This window comes from Eubalaena glacialis, chromosome 10, assembly GCF_028564815.1.
Source record: "Eubalaena glacialis isolate mEubGla1 chromosome 10, mEubGla1.1.hap2.+ XY, whole genome shotgun sequence".
Taxonomy (NCBI): Eukaryota; Metazoa; Chordata; class Mammalia; order Artiodactyla; family Balaenidae; genus Eubalaena; species Eubalaena glacialis.
The window spans coordinates 94,947,224-94,970,120 of NC_083725.1; the positions used below are offsets into that span (position 1 = coordinate 94,947,224).

At 48.2% G+C, this 22,897-nt stretch overlaps 1 protein-coding gene across 1 annotated transcript; it reads right to left on the reverse strand.

Annotated features, from left to right (window-relative positions):
• Window positions 1-3,384: 3,384 nt before the first annotated feature.
• On the reverse strand, window positions 3,385-19,954 carry PAX6 (paired box 6). The gene is given in 12 exon segments (XM_061203207.1): window positions 3,385-3,470; window positions 4,162-4,312; window positions 6,948-7,063; window positions 7,163-7,313; window positions 7,546-7,628; window positions 8,104-8,262; window positions 14,161-14,326; window positions 15,074-15,289; window positions 15,384-15,425; window positions 16,141-16,185; window positions 16,187-16,347; window positions 19,945-19,954. Coding segments are annotated over 12 exon segments (1,386 nt in total).
• Window positions 19,955-22,897: the final 2,943 nt, after the last annotated feature.

Sequence of the window (22,897 nt, forward strand, 5' to 3'; positions counted from 1 at the left end):
AAGAATATGGACACCATTCTACGATGACAAAAATTCACCAAACAAAGCTGAATCTTAGAATAATACTGTATGAATGACTCCTAGGAAGCCTAGTTATGATTTTTTTTTTAAAGGAGGAAGAAATGATTATGTGAGCCATGTCAAGAAGCAGCTGCTTCCCATTTAAGAGGAGGCACAGCTTTGGGGTGGGGAGGAGGAATATTCTGGGAATTCATTATAGTAAAACGCATTTGTTTACTTGGAGTAATTTGAATGTTTCTTAACCGTTCAGCTCGAATTCTGTTCACCTGGTCTCCCTAAGTCACTCAAGTTTGGAGAAAACTCATAGGCTGTAAGTCTCACGATTCTACCAAGGACATCACAAATAGATGGCCACCATCCTGGAAGATGGCGTCAAAGCATCCCTGAAGAGTTCCCATTCATAAATATATAAATATACCTATCAATAAATAAATAAACAAGAATTAGTTCAAGAATGAGTAAAAGGCCACCTCGGGGCAGTGCTTCCACACAGTATCTGCCGTGCTGTCCCCAAGGGCATGCCTGGAGCTCCATTCAAAAGGACAGCTCGTCTCCCTAGGGTGAGGGCACAAGGCAGAAGGCAAGGCAGCTGACCCATCCTGCTGGATCAGAGGGCACCTGCAGCTGAGTGGCCGCTTCAGACTAAACCAGGCTGCTGAGCCACCGCGCCCTGGCAAGCCTGACCTTCAGAGGACACGTGTACGTGCCTAAGTGCACACAGGCAGCTGGCTCCTCTGCGGCCACAGCACTCCCCTCCTCCCGGCCTCAGCTCCTGCACCCAAATGCCACACCCGGTGCTCCAAAGTCTCTGCTCTCTGCACAACAGAGCCGTGGGCCAGGACTGGCTGCCTGACCCTGCCCCAAATCAGAGTCACTTGGAAACCGTCTCTTCTTGCAGGGGAGAAGTGAGCCAGCCAGCGGCTGCCACACTCACACATAGCCTTCCTCTGACAGTTCCCTGGGCACATGGCCCTCAAGGAATGTAGGCTGCAAAATGTTAGGAGGTAGAAATATCTGCACGGGCGACTGTACCAATAGTGTGTACTGCGTACGTGCGCACACTGCCGCAGAAGTGTGCACGCGTGCAGCGCAGGCTCACGGTCAATCAAACTACATGCACATGTACAAAAACTGCAGTCAGCATGTCTCAGTGTGCAGGCAACTCTGGTGGAATATTAATATACAGCATGCCAGACAATTATCTGTTCACAAGTAATTCTTTAACTAGAAAATAGTAGATGTTAAACTAGAAGGTTATTTTTTAAAGCCTCCAATTAATTTCTCTATTTCTGATCATTTGCCTTTGGGGATTTAAAACAAAACAAAAAAGGAGCAGAGTACAATTCAGTGGAAGTGTGTCTTTGTCCCCAGAGGGTTTTGCCTGTGCAGGCATTTAATCTAGATTGCCAGACCCCCAGCCTTTGACTGAAGCTTGCAGAAGAAACTTCTCCATATTGACTTATATGTTACACAGAACAGCCAGAAATAAAAGTCTCAGACAGGCCTTTTTCACCCAACAAAGGCTTATTTTTTTCCATCCTTTGCTTGGGCTCAAGCACTCCTGCCCTGCGTGCCGCCACTTTAAACATGATCAGATCTGTGCTTCATTGCAAATAACAACTGACCAACAATGGGCCCTGCTTCATAGATTTGGGAATGTTTGGCTTAAGCTGCCAATGACTGAAGGCCTTTAACTCCCACCGGCCAGTCACAGTCTGCTTTGTTGTTGTCTGTTGATGTGTCTGTGCTCATTATTCCTTGACATGCAACATCCCCCCTCCAGCCTCCACCCATCCACAGCCGCACAGAAAGCGAGATTCAAATGGGAACAGCTGTAGTGGTTCAATGGGAAGTGATGCCCCTTGTGCAAAGGGGAGGGAGACAGAAAAGGGAGAGGGCCTATTTGAGAAAGGCAACAGCTTTCAGGGAGTCTTGTATAAGAAACCTACTTTTGAATATAGTTCAGTGAAATCGCTGTTGAGACAGGCTGACAATGGAAATCTGCCCAGATTGAAAATGCCAGCCCTAATTCAAAAGACAATTCCTAGTTAATAGGTTGTTGCATTTTTAAATTATTTCTCGACTTTGAGCTTTTGAATTAAACAGCTAACTGGGAGATGCTACCATTTTGTATATGTACTCTGGGTATCAATGGGCACAGGTCTACACACAGCTTTAAGTGGAATTCTTTCTAACAACACATTTGCGATTTATGACACTTATAAGAATTATTTCTCTAAGGATCATCGGGATTTAAAATAGAGTATGTATGAAAGTAACCATTCGTTTAGAATGTTAATCTAACAAGGAAACAAAATCTGTAACACCACACTATAAGGTTAAAAAGAAAATAGTATAATAAAGGAAATACAAAGGCTTTGGCATGGTTTTTACAATCAACAATGGTTAATTTTGATATGTAGTTGTGAACAACTTCAAAACACTTAAGTTTAAAACTCTTGCAAGCACTTTTAATTGATTAGGAATGAATTCTAGATGCACAAAATGATTGGACTGTGAACAGTAATACAACTACATCTAAGAACAATTAACTTTTGCTGGCCAAAGAAGAAACTTATGATTGCAGGAAAATGTGTATAAAACATCTATAGAGTATTCTTGTCAAATATAAATGAAATTAACTTTATTATAGAAATCATTCTGAGGATTTCTAGGGAAGACAAATACTTACATTTTGACATAAAACAAATTGGATTATATCGAAGACACACTCTACCTTTTAGCTATCAACTTTTTTCTTCCTTGAATTTATATCTTACCCTTTTTTTGCACATAAACTTCATCTGTTAACAACCTTTGGAAAACCAACAGATATTTCTTACATAAATCTAGTGCATGTTGTTCCAGGTTTAATTATATGCAAAGGAATGATACAAACGTGGAACATCAGTCCATAAACTATGAACAGATGGGTAGAAGTATTCGATATATCTTGATAAAACTCAAATTCGTGGCAAAGCTTGTTGATCATGATTTCCGTTTTTTTTAAAACAACTTCATGACCAACAGAGATCAAACATCCATCCAGTCTACGTTGTTCTTTTTTTCATTATAACATACAAATGCCCATTTACAAATAATACACCAAAATGAATAAAAGTTTGGATACCAAAATGAAGATTTGTTCCAACTGATATCATGCCTTCTGTATACAAAGGTCCTTGTTTCAAGTCCATTCCCCAGTGGTTCAACACAGGACACAATTGCAGAAATGAAGTGCTTCTAACAGCCATTTTTCTTTCCTTCCTGAACGTCCAACTGCTGTGTCCACATAGTCATTGACTGAATTAACACAATATATCCTTTCCTTTTGTTTGTTTGTTTTTTGATTGTTTGTTTTTTTTACTGTAATCTTGGCCAGTATTGAGACATATCAGGTTCACTTCCAGGAACTTGAACTGGAACTGACACACCAGGGGAAATGAGTCCTAGAAGTGGATGAAAGAAATAGCCATGTAGATATTCCCTTCGAGAGACAGGCATGGAGTATGAATTTATAGGTTAAAAAAAAATCTCTAGTACTTTCTAACATTTAACTGAATCTAAAAAAGAAAAAACTCTTCAAGTCCTATAAACCAAAGTAGCACCTTCAGAAACCAGAAAGCATGTTTACACACATCTACTGAATCCCAAAGCCCCCCACGCTCCCCCCCAAAAAAACTCCATTTGTTTGTATGTTTGGAACTTTAGCAACAAAACCATCCTGGAAAACCAGAGTGGTACTTCTTCAGTTGCAATGAAAGGCATGGAGGAACTAGGAGGGAAGTGAGAAGTCTTCCAATAAACTCAGGGGGCCTTCACTGTTAAACTTTGGCTAATATAATAATTTCTCCTTAGAAAAGTTACATTTTCAGGCCTTGTCTTCATATACAGCTTCTGCAATCAAATTCAGGAAAAACAACTTCTTTTTTTGTCAGTATGGCATCAAGTTACTAACTAGCTTGACTGAATTCCCCTTTTAATCAGTCTTCCCCAAGGAAGCGAGCAACAGAGAGTTAAATACACCGTCACACAAGGCCAGGAGGTTCTTTTTAAGTAAACTTTGAGTGAAGGGAGATCACCTGGCAAAAGAAGCTGCAAAGGCCACCTCTGTGCAGCCTGCGGAGAGCAGCGGCTCACCTGTGGAAGTGGTGCCCGAGGTGCCCATTGGCTGACTGTTCATGTGTGTCTGCATATGTGGGGGGGTGTAAGTGTCGTAACTCCGCCCGTTCACCGAAGGGCTGGTGGGCAGCATGCAGGAGTACGCGGAGGTCTGGCTGGGGACTGGGGGCTGGAGGAGAAAGGTGAACTTGTGGTTACTGAGAGACACTTTGCATAGCCACACCCCCAGCTCCCTCCCCCGGCAGGAACTCTGCCAACAAGTCTGATCGTTAGACACCCGCAAGTAAAGCGCCGGAATTCCACGTGGTAACACTAAGATCGGGCTTCCAACCAGTCCTTCCGTTGTCCACTGCTGGAGTAAAGTTGCCTACACACCAAACTTTTTGAAGTACCAAAAATTCAGACCATTGTCCAGCTAGACGGTTGGCACTATCCATAAAATTAATAGGATTTTTGTCCATTTTCATCTTGGACCTCTGCTGGCACCTTTAGAGAAACTATAACATGAGGACTTCCATAAATACACACCCCCCTCTAGCAAATTCAATCCATTTGGGAATCCAGCGACACCCCACGCCTCAAACCCTGTATCTCAAGCTGTGAGGCAGAGGACAGTGGCAGGAACTCTCTGTAAAGTTTGGTTTAGGGACCTTGAAAGCCTTTCATGGTTGGACTTACGGATTTAAAGATTCTTGAAGAGGCAGATCAGTGATGATCTCAGGTTAAAGTAGTCAGAAGTGTCAGTAAATACCTAGCCCCATCTGGAGAATTAGCTGTGACTTTCTTACAGACACCAAAACTGAGATTAGGTTTTATCCACAAAATTGCGTTGCTACCCTCGAAGTGTTTAGAATCATGGCATTGAAAAGATAAACCTTTATCCTGACTAAGTAAATACACAAGGCTGAGACAAAACACCTCATGAGCTCTCATGGGGCTATGCTGGGGCAGCAGGCTTGAGATGAATTAATAGAAGCATACTGTCAGGAACAGGGGAGATGATAGTACTGCTCTGATCTGCAAACTATACAAATGTTTAACATTCCAAGATCCACATCCTCAGAGAGGGTGATACATTAGAGAAGGTTCAGAGGAGGACACCCACCCTTTGTAAAATGGTTGAAGATTTTGGTCAACAGGATAAACTGATGGACAGACAGGCCAGCCCTCACCCCCCCTCCAAAATTCAAAGAGTAATTTTCTCTGAATAGTAGAATTGTTGATATTTTAATTTTCTTTATGCTTTATGAATATATATATATATGGTTTGAATGATATTATAAGTTGTATAATTTTTAAAAGTCAGCATTTGAAATAAATTGACCCACACCAGTCCAAGTGGAAACAACTCTAACAGAATAGCAGCATCTATTTCATTGTTTCTAATTGTTTTCTCATATACACATTTTTTTATCTTCATAGAAACCTAGATGTTGCTACAGTTTACAAAACTAAACAAGACTCTGTGGCCTTATTAAAGTCTGAGGATGACTGCTAACATCGGGTTCAAAGAGGCAAGCAGGCCTTCAGGGCCCTGCCAGAATTTCAGCTTGCATTTCCTTCTAATTCCCAAAATGACTTCCTCCAGGCAACTTTGACTTCTAGAAAATTCCAAGGCAGTTGTAGCAACTACAACTAATGGGCTGTTAATCCCTTAATTTACATTAATTGCTCTACGGCCAATAATATCCAGATGCAATAAAAATAGACGTGTGAATAATTCCTCCGAAGTTGCTTATCTAGCTGCTCCTGTATTAGTCTTAAGACTGGGAAACACTTATTTTGGTGTGATTTGGGTTAGAAAAATCCAGCAGAAGATGTTCAGTGGAGAATAAATGATTTGTGCAATCCCAAATTTGTTTCCGTCAGGGGCTCATGCTGGCCAATCTCACACTATCTGGCATCTCTAATTGCTGCACAAATAGGACAGGAGTCCTGGGGAAGTCACTGCAGAAGGCCCACCAGAAGACCAATTATTTTTCCCCATCAAGAATCCCTCTAGTTCCAAAGTTCTAGTACACCCCACCTGCCTTAGACAACTTCCATCATAAAGGGTTAACCTAGTACAGGGCCCAGCACATGTAGGGGCTGATAAATATTTGGGACGGAACTGAGAGTAGGAGCAGGTTGTTATACCAAGTGAATAGCATCAGCCTTTCCAGGCAGCTGGGAATGCCACAACCCCATCACATCATTCACAGCAAAGACGCACTAAATTTCTAGCAAATGCCTTCTATTCCTTTTTTTATTCTAAGATACAGAAAGAAAACTCTATGTTCCTCTATGTTAAGTGTATCACACTATGCAAATATGAATCCCAATTCTGGTCCTTTTTTTCGTCCTCACTAGTTTATCAGAAACATCCTAAATAACAACCCCAGTGCACATAAAGACTATACACTTATTAATATGAACACATGAATATAAACCCAAGTGTTATATATACTAACCTCTTACTATCTAATAATTTGCCAACATTATTTTCATTTTCTGGTACAAGTTTCTGGTCCCCAAAACATGCCCCATTCTCACCCAACATTATCAAACCAACATTCCCTATGAGCAAAAAATTAACTTGACGGCACATCAGGTTTTTATTTTATTAAAGGCATGAATCAATTAATCAATCAACTAAAAGACTCGATTGACTGTTTTCATCTCAGACTTGACTGATCAAGCTAATCACTATATCGAGAAAGGCTCCCAAGGGTACACACAGGGCCAGTGAGGTCTGCAGGCCCCAACCCATTCCTCACTTCTTCTCCCAGGGACCCGTTAAGCAGGCAGCCGCCAGCCTCACTTACTTGCATAGGCAGGTTATTTGCCATGGTGAAGCTGGGCATGGGTGGCAAAGCACTGTATGTGTTTGTGAGGGCTGTGTCTGTTCGGCCCAACATGGAGCCGGACGTGAAGGAGGAAACTGCAGGGAGAGGACACAACAGACAGTCATTGTGAGAGTCAGAGCCAAGGGCAAACAGGTTGAAACACATTTGTTAGTAGTACTAATGTTTCAAATTACCAGGCGTGGTGGGTTGTGGGATTGGTTGGTAGACACTGGTGCTGAAACTACTGCTGATGGGAATATGACTAGGTGTGTTGCTGGCCTGTCTTCTCTGATTCCTCAGCTTTTCTTCTCTTCTCCATTTGGCCCTTCGATTAGAAAACCAGACCTGGAAATCAGATGGAACAGGTTAGCCCTGAGCCTGCTCCCAGCTCCACCCCATCCCAGACTCGTCCACTGTCCTCCTCCCCCAGCCCCGAGAGGCGAGTGGCAGCAAAGCATTTAGCAAACTGAATCTGTTACTGTTTATACAAACAAATGGTGTTCCTTAGAAGCACCTGTGTCTCTAGAAAAGGCAAATGGTATGAATCACAAAACATGAACACACGGTCCCTGGGTACCTGTATTCTCGCTTCAGGTAGATCTATTTTGGCCGCTAGTCTTTCTCGGGCAAACACATCTGGATAATGGGTTCTCTCAAACTCTGAAAGAGTAAGTTGCATTTTTCTGTGTTGTGCCAGAACTATACAAAATGCGTCAACCAAACCCTGGATCAATCTGGTTTCCACCTCCCGACTTCTATCACCTCCAACCAATTCCCTTTAAAATGCTACTACTACTAGATTGATTGTACTTGGAAGAACTATCCCATCAGAACCAAGTTCTATTCTCTTTGAAATGACATTCATTCTTCTGTGGCCTGAATTAGCCAAATCATCATTTTTTCTTCATGAGAAGTCAGACTTTTCATCTGTGAATCACTGGTACATGAAAAGAAGAAAGAAAATACACACACACACTGAAAAGATGCCCAGGAAAAGGGAAAAAAAAAGGACAGAAAGAAAAAAGAAACCTTTTCAGGCCTCTGTGCAAGGGCCTTGGCTAAATTTAGCTCTTTGTACTGAAGATGTGGCATTTACTTTGATTTACTGCTTCTCTACTTTGAAAAACTCCATCACCTTTCTCCAGGGCCTCAATTTGCTCTTGGGTAAAGGATGTTCTATTTCTTTGCAGCTTCCGCTTCAGCTGAAGTCGCATTTGGGCCTCATCTGAATCTTCTCCATTGGAACTGATGGAGTTGGTATTCTCTCCCCCTCCTTCCTGTTGCTGGCAGCCATCTGGAACAAAAAGAATAGGACAGTAAGAGAAATTTGGAATGACTTGGCGTCTCCAAAAGGGGCGTCATACAGCCATAAACTCCAAAAGCAATCTCATCTGAAAGTCTCACCAAAACATTCCCAAGGTAACTGTCAGCCTTCTTTTAATAAAAGACATTAGTGACATATGTTACCTGACCACCATTTTCTTTCTGTTTTTATCAAGACGAGACTGTACAATTTAGATACTTTTGGAATGGCATTTCTTTGAATGACAAAACAAGTGCTGAAGTTTCCAATTAAAATGATCTTTTATAACTAACCTTGACCCTCCAAATGCCTCGCCCAGTTCCCTTTCCTTAGAGAATTTATTTACCTATGGCTGTGTTGGGAAAATAGAAGACTGATGTTCAAGATTTCAGCTGATCTATAATCAGTAATTCCTATCTAATCAATTAGACGTTGATAGGTTTGTAGAAAATGCTATTAAGAAACCAAACCAAGCTTGTAATCTTTAAAAAAATATTTATCTAGTTTTTATTTGAATTCTGCACAGTCAATTTCATTTTAAAGGTTGTGAATTTAGAAGTGCTCGCATTGTTCTGCAGTTTTATTCAACTATTGTATGAGTGCGCTTTGCCTTGACACCTATTACGAGCACAGCTGTAATTATATCATCACCAAGAACAGGCTATAATTGCTGAAAATGGAATTTTATATTTAGATAAAAGGACTGTCCATTCTTTGTAATGTGTTGCACCAGAGAAAAGTAAGATTTCTTTTAAATTTTTAACGTGTAATTTTAAAAAAGAAATAGTAGAGAGTTCACTAACTAGCTAAACAGGCTATGCTGCAGCTGAATCCTTGGCATATCATTTAAGTGGTACATTTTTAATTAGGGCATTTCCACCACTTTTAATGTAATTTCTATCATTAAACAGGGGAAAGTTTTATTGTTTTCCTTTGCTGCTTGGAGGGCAAGATGTGCACTTAGGCTAGCTGTCTCCTCGTGCGGCTTGCTGGAGAAGCCACGGCCTGGCAAGGGAAGGACTCAGCCTTGGCTGGGCCTCCAGGGCCACTGCCTGCTGGCTGGGTCCTTGGTCTTGGGTCCTGAGGCCCCCAAGGGATACCGCAGGGGCTGGCCCCCCCCATCCTAGAAACTTGGCCCGTGGGGGAGGGGCCTCTAGGGGCGCCTTGGTGGGAATAGACTTGGCCAGGAATATCATTTATAACCAGGAGACAATAGGCAGTGCCTTCAAAGAGTTCAGGGAATTGTGACAGGATCTAGTGGGATCTTTTCAGGAACTTTGAAATGTTTTAAAACCCCAACTTTCTCCCCCATTTAAACAGGCGGATTCATCAGTACTGGCCACCATATGGGCCCTTGGAGATCTATTGAGATGACCACCAACACTTGAATAGCGAGGGGCTGCTTTTCAGTGCCGCACAATGCCCCGCGAGTAAGGGAAACTATTAAACTCCTGGGGCAGGAGCGTTGGCAAACTTTCGTGGGCAGAATTTTGAGGCCACAATGAGTGCGGACAACAAAAGGATTCTCTTGAGGCGTGCAGCAGGCCACATTGTGTTACAAGAAGCCCAGTCAACAGACTTTTCAGTGAAGTGTGTTAACCCCTCTGCTCTGCTATCATTAATCACTGTCCCAAGAGCAGGCGCCTCCATGCTATTTAGGGCGCTTAGCTGGGGGTTGGAGGGTGGATGGGAGGCCGGGGCAGGGGGTGGCGGGGGGACGCAGGGCCGGTGAATGAGGTCCGGGGCGCGGGGGGAGTGAGCCGGGGAGGCAGGGAGGATGGAGACCACGGGGGAGGGAGACAGGAGAGGAGGGGGCGGAGGCCTGGTGGAGGGGTTTGGGGGAGTAGGAGAGAGGAGGGGCATGGAAAGGTGGAGGAAGAAAGAGGGCTCCCAAGAGACAGAGGCCAGAAAGGTATAAGAAGGACAGAAAAGAGTGCTCAGAGGAAAAAGAGACAAGACGGTCGAAAGAGAGGGGGAGAGAAAGAGAAAAAGGGAGATAAGGGAGAGAGAGACTATTAGTAAATGGGCCGTGGCTCTGCTTTGGGTCGTCTTGCGCTACATCAGAAAGCTGGGGGGTCGGGGAGGGCTACTTAGCTGAGGGAGAGCCGCTCACTCACGTGTGCCGGCACCAGTGTCTGTGCTAATTTACTGCCCCGAGTTTCCGGGTGACTTTTCAAAGTGTTTCTCAGGGAATGAAATGAAGAGCCCCTTTTATTTTCGGATTCGGTCAATGAGGAAGACTTTAGAAATAGACTTTCTGGGCCAACTAGAAAGACCCATCAGTTATTGCTTTGGGAAAGCACAAACAAAAACCTGCGATCATCAGAGGTTTAGGGAAGGGAGCGCTGAGAACACAATCCCATCTCGCGGGGGTGGTCACTCACGCCTTCTAGGAGCCCCCACCCCAGTCCTTTTTCTGGCACATTCGATCTCGCCAAACAAAGCTACCCGGGTCTGCCTCAGAAGACCCCCGCAGATAGCATTCTCTGCTCCCGTTTGCTTGCTGACGTTTTCCTAATTTTAAAACATGGACATTTACGCACGCTCTCCCTCTCCCTTTCTTCCTCCCCCCACCCCACACACACACTCTCTCTCTCTCTGTCTCTCTCTCTCTCTCTCTCTGTCTCCCTCTCTCTCTCTCTCAGCATCGGAGGTGCAGCGCTGACTTGAACTGACATTTAAGAGGAGGAAAGTCAACGAGGATGAGGAGAGCTCGATTTTAAACCTCTTTGAGGAGGAAAAAAAAACCAGCCGTGGAATTAGAGGCGGGTCGGGAGAAACCCGTGGCTGCAGGATCCCTCCAAGACCCTGAAGAGCGAGCGCGCTCCATTGCAAGTTTGTTTGTTTGCTCCTTTAAAAATAGCAACTGTTCGCAGCCACGCAGTGCCGGAGAGGTCACTCTTAGACTGGGTGCCCCCCTTTTTCTCTTTAGTGGATTTACCTTCCACTCTTAAAGCTTTTAACAAAATAGAACTAGAAGTTGGATCTCGAATTCCCCACATGATAAACCTAAGTGGCAGACAATTAAGATATCTTCTTTAAAAGGCGCCCCCTCAGAGCGCAAAGAAGGGGCCTTCAATGGGCGCCGTCCACCTTCCAGCCTAATCCGCGAGAAGGCGAGTGAAAGCGCCTCCCATTATCCCAGCCCCAGGACCATCTGACGCTCGGGATAGGATTTGTTTCCTGGAAGAAGGAGAGGAGAGAAAGAAAAAAAAGAAAAAAGACGCTGGGAAATAAAATCATTCCTTAGTTTCTTAGTGTCTTAATCAGTGATGCGGAAAACAAGCAAGAAAAGATAGCAACTCGGTTGCGGCACCTTTTCAGCTCTGGAGCGCGGATCAAAACATTGTAGCATCTGTTGAAAAAGAGACTGACTAAATCCTATAGAGGGCCTGGGTATTACGGGGCTGGTGGGGGGAGAGGGAGGAGATAAGAAAAAGTGTCTCTGTGATCCCTAAAACCACCAAAGCGCTGGAGAATCGGGGCTGGATAGAGTTGTCTCTTGTTGTTGTCAGCCCAAGTCGGCACGATTTTATTCACCGCCGCATGGCGTTGATCAGATGGAAACCAGATTTGTCTCCCTCTGAGACCTAACCTCGCCTTATGCTTTCGGAGTAATGGGCTCTTTAAAACCGCAAACCGGCTTCCTGGGCCGGCGAAGGGGGCGAGGGAGGGAGGGGGGCCTTCTTAGCGGCCGAGAGAACCGAGGATTCCCGGCACGTCAGCCGCGGCCGCCGGCGCCCAGTGGTCCCCACGCCCGGGCCTCTGCGCTCGCCTGGCGCGACCGTCCACCCCACGCGGTGGGGACCAGGCACTGGCGTGGGTTTTCTGTGGAGTGAAGGGGGAACTGGCAGTTGTTGAGCCAGAATGCTCTGGCAACTCGGCGCCTGAAAGTTCAAAGCTCCTGAACTAGCGCCACCTCCCGCCCCAACGGTCACCACCAGGTCCTTGCGGTTAGGCTCTCGCTTCCCGCCCTCACGCTCCCCGCGACGAAAAGCCGCCCCAATCGGGCGCCGCCTCTGGTGGCAGCAGAGGGGCGGACAAAACTGCTGCCCTCGGCTTCGGTCCGGTCCGGGCTCCGGGGAGGAGGAGGGGGTGTCCTTGCTCCAGGCCCCGAGCAAACGTGAGCCCTCGCGCCCAGGGCTCAGCCCTCCCAGGCCCGGCCACTGTGTCCCACGCCCGCCCCGAGACCTCTGGGACCCGCCGCCAGACTCGGCGGGGTGGGGTCACCGGGACCACAGATTGCGGGGGGCCGGGGCAGACAACGGGAGCCCGTCACTCGGGTGTGCCCGGTGTGCGCACGTGGGAAGCCTACGGTTTCAAGGGTCAGGTGAGGGTATAGTGGTCACTCCCTCGTCCTCACCAGAAGCCGGAGGGAGCCGGGGCCTGCGGTCAGGGCGGAGGCAGCGCCTCCTCGGGTGCAGCCTCGCACCCCGGGAGGCCGCGGTTCGGCCCGATCCGGCGAGGGAGCGGGCGGGCGGGTCGCCCTGGGGAGCCGGGGCCCTGCGCGTCGGGAGGCCTCGGCCGGCCGAGCGGCCGCGCTGGGAAACACCGAGCCAGCGCTTTGCTCCCTATCTTCCCAGTGTCCGTCCTATATTGTTTTCTGCTCTTAAAACTGACATGTCTAATTGGCAATTGGTGCCGAATCGTGTCCAGAGGTCTCTTGTGGAACATTTCTACAGCTGTCTCCTTCAACTAGACGCTTATTCATGTCGCCTTAATGAGAAACAAAACGTTCTCTAATGAGCAATTACAGAGCGACAGGATTGTTCCCATAACAAATTCTTGCGAGTGACAGAAGCATCCTTTGTACCAGATATTTCGCATACTGTTACCGATTTTCCCTTCTCTAGCCCGGCTCGGTGGAGGCGCGGGGCACCCAGAGCGGGTCCGAGAGCGCACGGATGCAGGGGCAGCCCAGTCAGCTTCCCCTCGCCGCCTCCCAGGCCGGGAGCCCCCAGGCTTCGTCGTGCTCCGGGGAGTGAGACGCCACGTCCCATTATCCCGCATATTATCTCCTTGTCACGAGGACAACAAATACCGATTAATCTTCGGAGTAAACTGTTTCCTATTCTTGACCAAGCTACCTCCGGTGTGTGTAGGGGAGGGGGAGAGCCAACAGACCAGACCCCACCCCCATCTGCTCCTCTTCCTCCATCCCTTCTCACAGATCCAAGGACGGTCCAGATCCTATCTTTCCTCCCAGCCCCAGAGTCGCTCCCGGCACACCAAAGTCCGTTCACAGTATCCTCACCCCACCCTTCTACGCAGTCGCCACCCACAAAGAGTGAGAACTGGGGGCCCAAGGGGTGGAAGGGGTCAGAGCAGAGAGGGTAGGGTTGTTTAGTTGGGAAAACCACCACTTCCAATGCCCCATCCTCAACTTGGCCCTGCATCTCAAGGCTCACCCTCTCATATACACCCTACTCATAGTCACATAATTTGTCAATTACGGCAAGAAGCAAAACGATACAATTATATTTATCTTGCAGTCTGTCAGTGTGTTAACTTGTCACACTTCTACAGCAAGGGGGCTCTCCCTGCATTTTAATGGCACATTTGAATAGGGCACCACGCAGCTAGCTCATACACACACGCACATACTCCTGCCCATAACACACACTCGAGCGCACATGCACACACACACACACACACACACCAGCCACATTCATACTACCTAACATACACAACCCTCGAATTCCCAGGCCAACCAGATAGTTCAACAAACACCACCTAGATACAGCGCAAGTCGATATGTCCCAAGCCTTTGAAGAGTTTCTCCACTACATTCTCTAAGCACAAAAGCCCGGAGAGGGAAAAAGTTGGAGAAGAGGATGGGCAAGGGGCTGCATATATGGAGAATTTGAGGATGGGTGTTTGGGTTTTTACCTTGAGTAGGTTGCCCTGGCACCGATGTCCCCGGATACCAACCCGGGCGGGTGCCCCAGCTTCCGGTCTGCCCGTTCAACATCCTTAGTTTATCATACATGCCGTCTGCACCCATCTGTTGCTTTTCGCTAGCCAGGTTGCGAAGAACTCTGTTTATTGATGACACCTGCAAATCAAATCAAGATCAAACCAAATGGTAGAGTCTCCTGAAGACACAGTTGCCCTAAGTCCCCATCTCAGCGCACCCACCACTTAAAGAATGACCCTTAATACATTAAAAAAAGAAAAATTCCCAGCCATCCTAGGACAGTGGGTGGATTTGCAGAGACATCGTGAAAAGAATGCCAGCCATCACTTTGGGCACGGAAACTCAGTTGTGTAGAGAGTTGGAAGACTAGGGAGGGGTCCTTCACTGTTGCGCAGTGTCTCTGGTGACCTAACTCACATGGCTGCCTTTTTGTTGTTAAAGACTTCCCCCCCAAAATATTGAGACTTGGCCTAGAGCTTTCTTTCACTTTTATTTGTTTTATATTAGGGCAGAAATGGATGTTTGATGTCTGAAAGAAGGTTCAAACAGGTAGATTTGGTGGAAGCTCGAATCTGGTTTTCATTTGCATTTTCCTTCTAGATTCCAGTGCCTTTCTCCAGGTGCCTCCGCTCTCTACTTTGCCGCATGCAAGTGAGGTGCATAACCCCCTACACTTGACTTCCATTTTCCAGAAGGTCAAAAAAAAGGTCAGGGTGCTCCTCTCAAGACCCCCAGGTACAGAGGAGACAAATGTGGAGCACGGAGGAGAGAAAGAGAGAAAGACACTGGCAGGGAGAAGAGTAGGGGGAGGTAAAGAAAGTGATGGTAAAGAGGGAAGAGTGTGGAGCTTAGGGCAGGGAGAGGGAATGTTCTCAGTGAACTTACACTTGGTATGTTATCGTTGGTACAGACCCCCTCGGACAGTAATCTGTCTCGGATTTCCCAAGCAAAGATGGACGGGCACTCCCGCTTATACTGGGCTATTTTGCTTACAACTTCTGGAGTCGCTACTCTCGGTTTACTACCACCGATTGCCCTGGGTCTGATGGAGCCAGTCTCGTAATACCTGCCCAGAATTTTACTCACACATCCGTTGGACACCTGCATAGGGGAAGTGGACAGAAAACCACATTATTAATAATTTCAAGACAAAAATAAAATTGTTTAAGTATGCATTAAACAATGACAAGCTTACGTTTTGATTGTCCAGCACTTGGACTTTTGCATCTGCATGGGTCTATAACACAAAAATATACCTTCAATGGTATGAGAACTTACTGTAGAGAGCTTTTTTCTTAAAATTACATTTGTAGCCCTAAAAACTACAAATAGGATGATACTTTCAAACAGTTTGAACTAAAAAAAAACTAATTTAAAAGTTTTAAAAACTGTTTTTGTAAATAAATGCTGCTTGAAGATGCATCAAAACGAAGTCAGATTGTTTTGTGCTGACCTTGCTTAAAGTGGTGTTATGTTGCAATGAGTGAAGGGGAAATATAAACTGAATTTTTAGTTATTTTTCCTTTAAAAATATGCCCAATTGAGTAAACGTGAGTTAGGGAGGGAGGTAAATAGCATTCATCTTTTAAAATCAATATATATATTTTTCATAAATATGAAGAAATCAAACAAATATCTCAAACTCTGAGGTAAGCATGGGATGAGGGAGAGGGGAATGAGATTATGTGGATTTATAGAACTCATTTTATTATAGTTCATAAACTGTTACCACAATGAATGTTTTTGCCAAATGACAAAAGAAAGTTTTTGTTATTTTTCTTAATTCACACCCAATTTTTTTCTTAAGCAGATGAATTGTCTTATGTGACTGACCCAGGTTGGAAGAGATCGGGAAGGATGGTGGAAGGAAAGGGGAAAGCAGAAGGCAGGGGAGTGGGGTGGGGACTGGAGTGGGGGTGAGGGTAGGTGGGTCCGTAATTAGCAGCCTTTACAGTAAGAAATGAAGAGAGGGCGTTGAGAGTGGAGGGCCGCGGGGGGCGGCGAGTGGGGCGGCGCCGGGAGGATCACCTGCAGAATTCGGGAAATGTCGCACGGCCGGGCCCCGCTGTGAGCTAGCTCTACGATCTTCTGCCGGGTGGAGTCCGGCAGTGGCCGCCCGTTGACAAAGACACCACCGAGCTGATTCACTCCGCTGTGACCTGAGGAAAGGGAGAGGAGAGCAGAGCAGAGCGGAGAGGAGAGGAAGAAGAGTAAAGAGAAAGAGGAGGGAGGAGGAGGAGGAAGAAGAGAAGGAGGAAGAGAAGAAGAAGGAGAAGGAGAAGAAAAGGAAGAAGAAAGAAAAGACAACCACAATGCATCCTCAGCTCCCTGCCAACCCTGGCCAACCTCAGCGATCAGGTCTCTGCTATCGATCAAAAATGACAACAGGACCTCGCAGCCATTCCTGGCATCGGGCAGCCCAGCCCAAACACAGCCGAGCTCCTGCCCACCAGACTGCAGAAGCACCATGCAGACACACACCGACAAGCAAGAGCACACACACCTCACTGCCGCCTTCACTCCAGCAGAGCCCCCAGCCCACCGCTGCCCTCCATAAACACCCCAGCCAGTCTCGGAACCCGCAAGGTGCAAATCAGCAGCTCAAAAAATATCCTCCCAAAGATCCCCTCTGAGTGTCAAGAAAAACCACGAGTCCTACAGAACCCACACTGAATCTCCAAGGTCTCTGCATTGTTAGAACTGTGATAGCAAATCCTATAGCTCTCCAGTGCTCCCTCAGACACTAGAGTCCAGAAACGTTTGTTGTCACACTCCAAACTCTGGTGAAGGCAACACACAAGCACCGGGATTAAAAAAAAAAAAAATAGGAGAAGAAAAGGGGAGGGAGTAGAGAAGAACCAGAACAGCAAATCTGTGGCTAGTGAATCACAACCTGGGTTTCAGCACCTCCACTGAAGGCTTCCTCAAGCCTCAGAGCCCCAGATCGGCTCCAACCACAAAGTAGTCTGGCTGCTGCAGTGGGGCGGAGATCTGGGAGTCTGTTCGCACCGGCCACAGCTCCGCTTTACTTCCGCTGCTAAACTCGGCCCTCCCCACAGCCAAGGACAGATATTAGCAAAAATCAAAAAGTGAAAAGAAAAGGAAAAGACCACACCACAGTGTCCCCCATCCCTCCTTTATCTGGTTATCTCACAACCTCACCCCATTGTCTAATAATAGAGAATAGGGAGTCAGCACCTCTGTAGTCCCCTCCGCAGAAACCACAGGCACACAAATAAAGCCAATTGCCAATTCCCACTTCCTTAAAAATCTCCAACCTGCAGCCCCGACTCTAGAGAGCAGCCCTTCCAGGAGAAGATGTGGCTCCCCGCTCAGCTCTCCTCTCCTCTCTTCTCCTTGGAGCCTCTGATAAATTGACTCCAGAAAGCTGAGCTTCTTAGCAATAAATAAGCTCCAAATATAGAAGAGGGGGGAAAATATGATGAGCCTCTCTGACATTTGTCTTTAAAATAAAACTAGCTGCACGTCAAGTTTGAGCTTAATTTCTGGAAATAGGCGGAAGTCGCTCCGGATCATGCATGGAAGGCTAATTGAAAAGATCAGTCGGGGCGCTTGTGGCAGCCTTGTCACTTTGTGACAGTGCTCCGCTCCGGGAAATTGCATCGTCACGACAAACGGGACCGTGATAAAACGACCCTTTCTGTCCCTATTTGTAGATCACTCAGACGAGATTGAACTGCACTCGTTTCCCCTTGGAGGGGAGCCGCGTTTTCAGGGTAGCCGAAGGCTTGGGGCAGGGGGGGGGCCCTCACTGAGGTGGGTGCTGGAGCCTCAACTCGATGAGAAGTGACAGGCGTTTGGGGTATCTAGGCTCCGGCCTGGGCCCAGCGTGAGCAGGGACATCGCGGGGACACCGCTTCTCCAACAGAGCAAGGCCTAGATCGTGCTTCCGTTTTCTCCTAAATTCCCTTTATTGCTTTCCTTTGCCTCGAAAGAGCTTCTACTGCTCCAGATACGGAGCCTCCCCTTTGGGCAAAGGGAGCCTTCCCGGAAAAAGAAAGGCTGTCCCAGAGAAAGACTTTCTAAACTTCACGCGCTGCCTGAGCAGTTCCCAATCCAGGAATGCCAAGGCGTGTGAGGCCGCCTAACCCTAGACCTCCCTTCTTCTCTTCGCATTGCAAAAAACAACCTGCCCGCCACCTCCACAGCGACCGCCGGCGGGAGCTCGCCCAGGGCCAGGTCGCCTCTGCCAGCATCGAAATGGCAGCGAGGAAGCGCAGCTATAAGTTCCCCTTCAGAGGTTAAGCCTCAATCATTGTGTCCCTTCCCTAGGGACGGCTGGCGCTCTCGCCCAGTGGCGATGATTATGCGCCTAGAATTCGACCGCGAAGCATCTAATAGGAAAACATATGGTGTCAATTTAGATGCTCTGCGCCTCGCGCACACCCGGGAACGAGCGGCACAAAGCCCTGCAGGCCGGCCCGCGACCCCGCGCGCCCCTCGGGGCCCGCCAGCCAGGCCGCAGCGGCAAACCCACAGCGCCGGGCACGCCGGGGGCCGGCCCTCCCGAGAGCCTACGGCTGGGGACCCTGTGCTGTAGGGGGAGAACCCAGCATCCAGGAAGGGTGGACAGAAGCCTAAGCCTCGCCAAGGAGGGTTCCTACCAGGCCAAGTCCCAGGGCCTGGCAGGTTTCTGCACAACTAATCCGCCTTAAAGCTCGCCACCTTTGCGCCCTCTCCTGCGCTTTACGCCCACCAGCCGCGGAAGCACCAGGGGACGACTAGCGGCTCCAGGACAGATGCATCAGGCGCTAGGGACCCTCCTCAGTCTGTACTTCGGCAAGGGAAGGTTTCTAGAAGGCTTAGGCCTTCGGGCACTCCATACAGCTGAGCCCTTAAACCGCGTCCAGACTCCGCACCTCAACCCTGGGCCTCCACGCTCCCAGGCCCGGTCTCCAGATTCGTCCTGCCACACACCAGCACTCGCGGACGGAGCAGGAAAGTGGGCTGGGGGCCCAAAGGGCCTAGGCAGAGGGAGGATGGGAAGTGCAAGAGCCTGGGAATCAAAGGCACAGCGGGCCGGAATGACCAGGACACACACAGCAGCTATCGGGGCAGGGCTTCTCCAACTCCTGGGCTCCATCCCCACTCTCTTCCCAGACCCAGTAAACCTGCTCTCGCCGGCGCCCTGTAACAGTACCATGGGGCCAGTGTACCACCTCCACCCCACCGCAGGCCTGGGTGCCCCGCTCCGCTGGCCTTCCAGGGCCCTAGCCAGGGTGGGGAGGGGAGAAGCTGCCCTTAGAGTGACTGGGGGAGGGGAGGGGAGCCCCCACGGGGAGCGGAGCCCCCACGGGGAGCCCCCACCCCGCCCGGACGGCGGAGACATTCAGTCTTCGTTAAACCCAAGGGGCCTCCTTCTCGCGCTGCGACTGGAAGCCTCCGCCCCGCCCTGCTCAGCCCAGCCCCCCTCTCTGGGGTCAGAGCCCGGGCAGGGGCGGGGAGGGGGTGTGAGTTACAGGATTTGGGGGGATGGGGTTTCTCTACCGCAGCTTCGCAAACTCGCGGGCTGTTCTGAGGGGCCCAGCCCCTGTTCTTCCAGGAGGGAGAACAGAGCAAACGCCCTCCCCTCTAGGGTTGCCGGGCTAGGAGAGGGGCGCAGCTGCCTCGGATCCCTCGGCCTCGCGCCCGCGGTCTGGCCAGCGTGGACTCCGTGAGGCTCCACGCCCTCCCCCGACCCGCGCTCGGGTCCGCGCCTCCCCAGCCCGAAGTCCAAAAAGACCAGAGGCACTTACTGTTCTGCATGCTGGCGCAGGCTGGGGGCCGCGGTATCCCACGGGGCTCGAATATGGGGCTCTGTTAGCAAGAATATAGGCATTAATCCTGGGCCAGCACCAGGTAGGCCTACCTCCCTGCAGAGGATGTCCTGGAGCCAGGACAGGAGAAAGCCCCCTCTTTAAGGAAATGATCCACTCAGTCGGTTGCGGCGATGGGAGGGTCATCCAGCTCTGCCCTCCAGTGCATGCAAAATCTACCCTTTGGGCTACAAATACTCCAATATTCCCAATCTGTTCCCCCCAAATCTCTTAGTAGTTAACCCTTTAATCAGGAGAATCGATGACCTGATTTTGAATTTTTTCTTCCATCTGAACAACAATGAACGAGCATTCTGACTCTTTCAGGTTTTGGAACCCAAAGCAGCCAACGTAGAACTTGCCTGAAATCTGGGATGTCTGTCCACTGTCACAATAAAAGGTCTCACACATCTGCACACCCCTAGTTAAAGTCTTCGCCCTAAGACAAACCAGAAGGAGAGAAAGGTATGTCAAACTGTGGCTCAAAAGCGTAGGCCCATGGGCTCTCTGATCCATACTCTCAGAAAGAAAAAAAAAATGCATCTAGGTCTCAAACTGCCATAAAACCCTAAATCCCAGAGTTACACCCACATTTCCAGCAGCCTATCCTGCAGAAGTCCCCACGTTTTGCTAGTGGCTGCCCTGGCCTGGCTTGGGAGATTTGGAGAAAGAATCTGACAAGTTGGGGCCCCATTTTGCAAAAATATCAAGAACCAGGGAAAGGAAGAGGAGAGAACAAGAGAAACAGCAGGGTTAGGAGTAGAGGCCAAGAGCTGGGGGGGGAGGGGGCGGGGGGGGAGGGGGAGAGGACTTATACCTGAAGTTTAGATGTGAGGCAAAGGGGACCTTGGAACTTCAGGGTGCCTGAGGGTGCAGGCTGGGGCCTACTGGGAGGGCTTCGGAGCCATTACTCCTTCCTTCAAGAATTTCACCACCCCAGTTGCCCCAAGGCCCCAAGAACCCAACTCTTTGGTTACCCCTTTATCCTTCACTCTCCCCCTCAAAGCTTCCCAGTCAGACCCCCTCTCTACTCACTTCTCAGCCTTTCTGGGACTTTGAAAGTGGCAAGCCTAACTTTTTCCCCCCCAAACCTCACTTATTGTGATTAACTTCTCTTTTGGTGTTTAGATCTTCCCCCCTTTTACTGTACTGTGACACACGCTGTCTACTTCGCCTCACTGCTTTAAAAAGTATGAACAGGAGGGGGTGAGCGTGGTCGACAAAGCCTACAGAGAGTGAACAATGGCTTCTATTCTCCAGCTCTCCCCAAACCCAAAGAGCAAAACCGAGTCTCCCTAACCAGCAACACAGCTTCCAACCAAAGGTACCAACAACCCACCAACTCACAAAGGGAGCAGGGGGACACTTCTTGCTTTGTAATTCCTGACCCAGTGCTGTCCCCCAAGGTTACCACCTCCTCCATCACCTCCCTCCCTGCCTTCCCTTAAGAAGAAGGTTCTTGTGGGGGGGGGGTTGGAATAGAAAAGTAATTTCTTGTTATAAATATCTGGAGGTAATTGTGTTACTGGTGTGAGTTGTTAGGGGCTGTAAAAAGATACAACGGCACCGTGGGGAGCTCAATTGGGAAGAGAGAGTTACAATAAAGAACCCATTCAAAAGGTTTGCAAAAAAAAAAAAAAAGTAAAATCATTAAATAGTCACAGCATCATTTTCCCTGTTTAAAAACAAAACTAAAAGTTTTTTTTCTTGTTTTGCCTATTATGATTATTAATTTTGCCTGCCTGCAAGCAAAGAATCCCAAGAAACACATTTTTTTCTCTTAAAGGCCATTCATGGTCTAATTTATTAACTACCTGGGAGGCAGCTTAAATCCATAAAAATAAACTTAAGCGGAGGACTTTCCCCCAGCTTCCCAAAGCAGCTTGGTAAATATTGGCGAAGACAGAGGGCTACCTAGTTACCCCTAGCTGGGTTGGCTCCCAAAGCCTTCCTCCTGTTTCTCAGTCCCCAAGACCAAGTCAAGCCAAGGACAGGCAGAAAACCCAACTTTGCACAGAATGCCCAACCCCCCCCCTCCCCAAAGTGGGATTCTGAAACTGCACATAGTAGCTGGTGGGGAGAGGTGGACTGCAATTTCCCCAGAAGGGTAAAACTTCCTAAACCCATACTGTAACCCACACTGTACTCAACCACAACCGAATGCCCCCAGCCCAGCCGGTACATTCTTGGAGCCATTTTTTAAAAATCACTAGCTGATTCCAGAGAGGCCTAGCCGATTAATTTTCCAAGCAGCTGGGAAGGTGGAAGCATTTCAAATCCCGGTTCTACTCCTTTCCCACCCCCCTCTCAACTAAGAAGCTATCTCATTACTTAAGTAATCGTTAACACTTAGTGCAAAAGCAACCCGGGAAGCAGGGCATCCGACACCCGGAAGCAGTCGCCTGCGGAGAGCCTAGACTCCCTCCACCTCAGCCGCGGCCAAAGCCCCCCCAGCTCAGCCCAGGGCTTCCTATGGCCCCAGCTGGATCAGAGACCCACTCTGGAAAGGAAAGAGTCTCCAAACACCTCAGAGTCACCCTGCCTTGGTCCACTAGGCCACTGAGCCACTGCCTCCCTATCCCTGATCCAACCTCAGCTTTTAATGCTGTTGTTGTTTTAATTACTTAATTCTCAAAATTCATCTCCAAACTTCTTAGCTAGGGTGAAGGGGAGAGCTCACTTTCGGCACCCCCCCCCGGCCCCCAGCCAGAGAGTAATTACCAATTAAGATGACAAAGTTTTACTCTCTAGGGCCCAATAAGATAACGACTAATCAAATTGCCTTCAGACATTTGCAAAGGTCACCGGCTATAAAAAATGTAATGTCAACGGCAACAACTATTATTTCTCCTCCGTAAACTCGCCAGGCTTTCAAGCTCTTTGCTTTTCATCT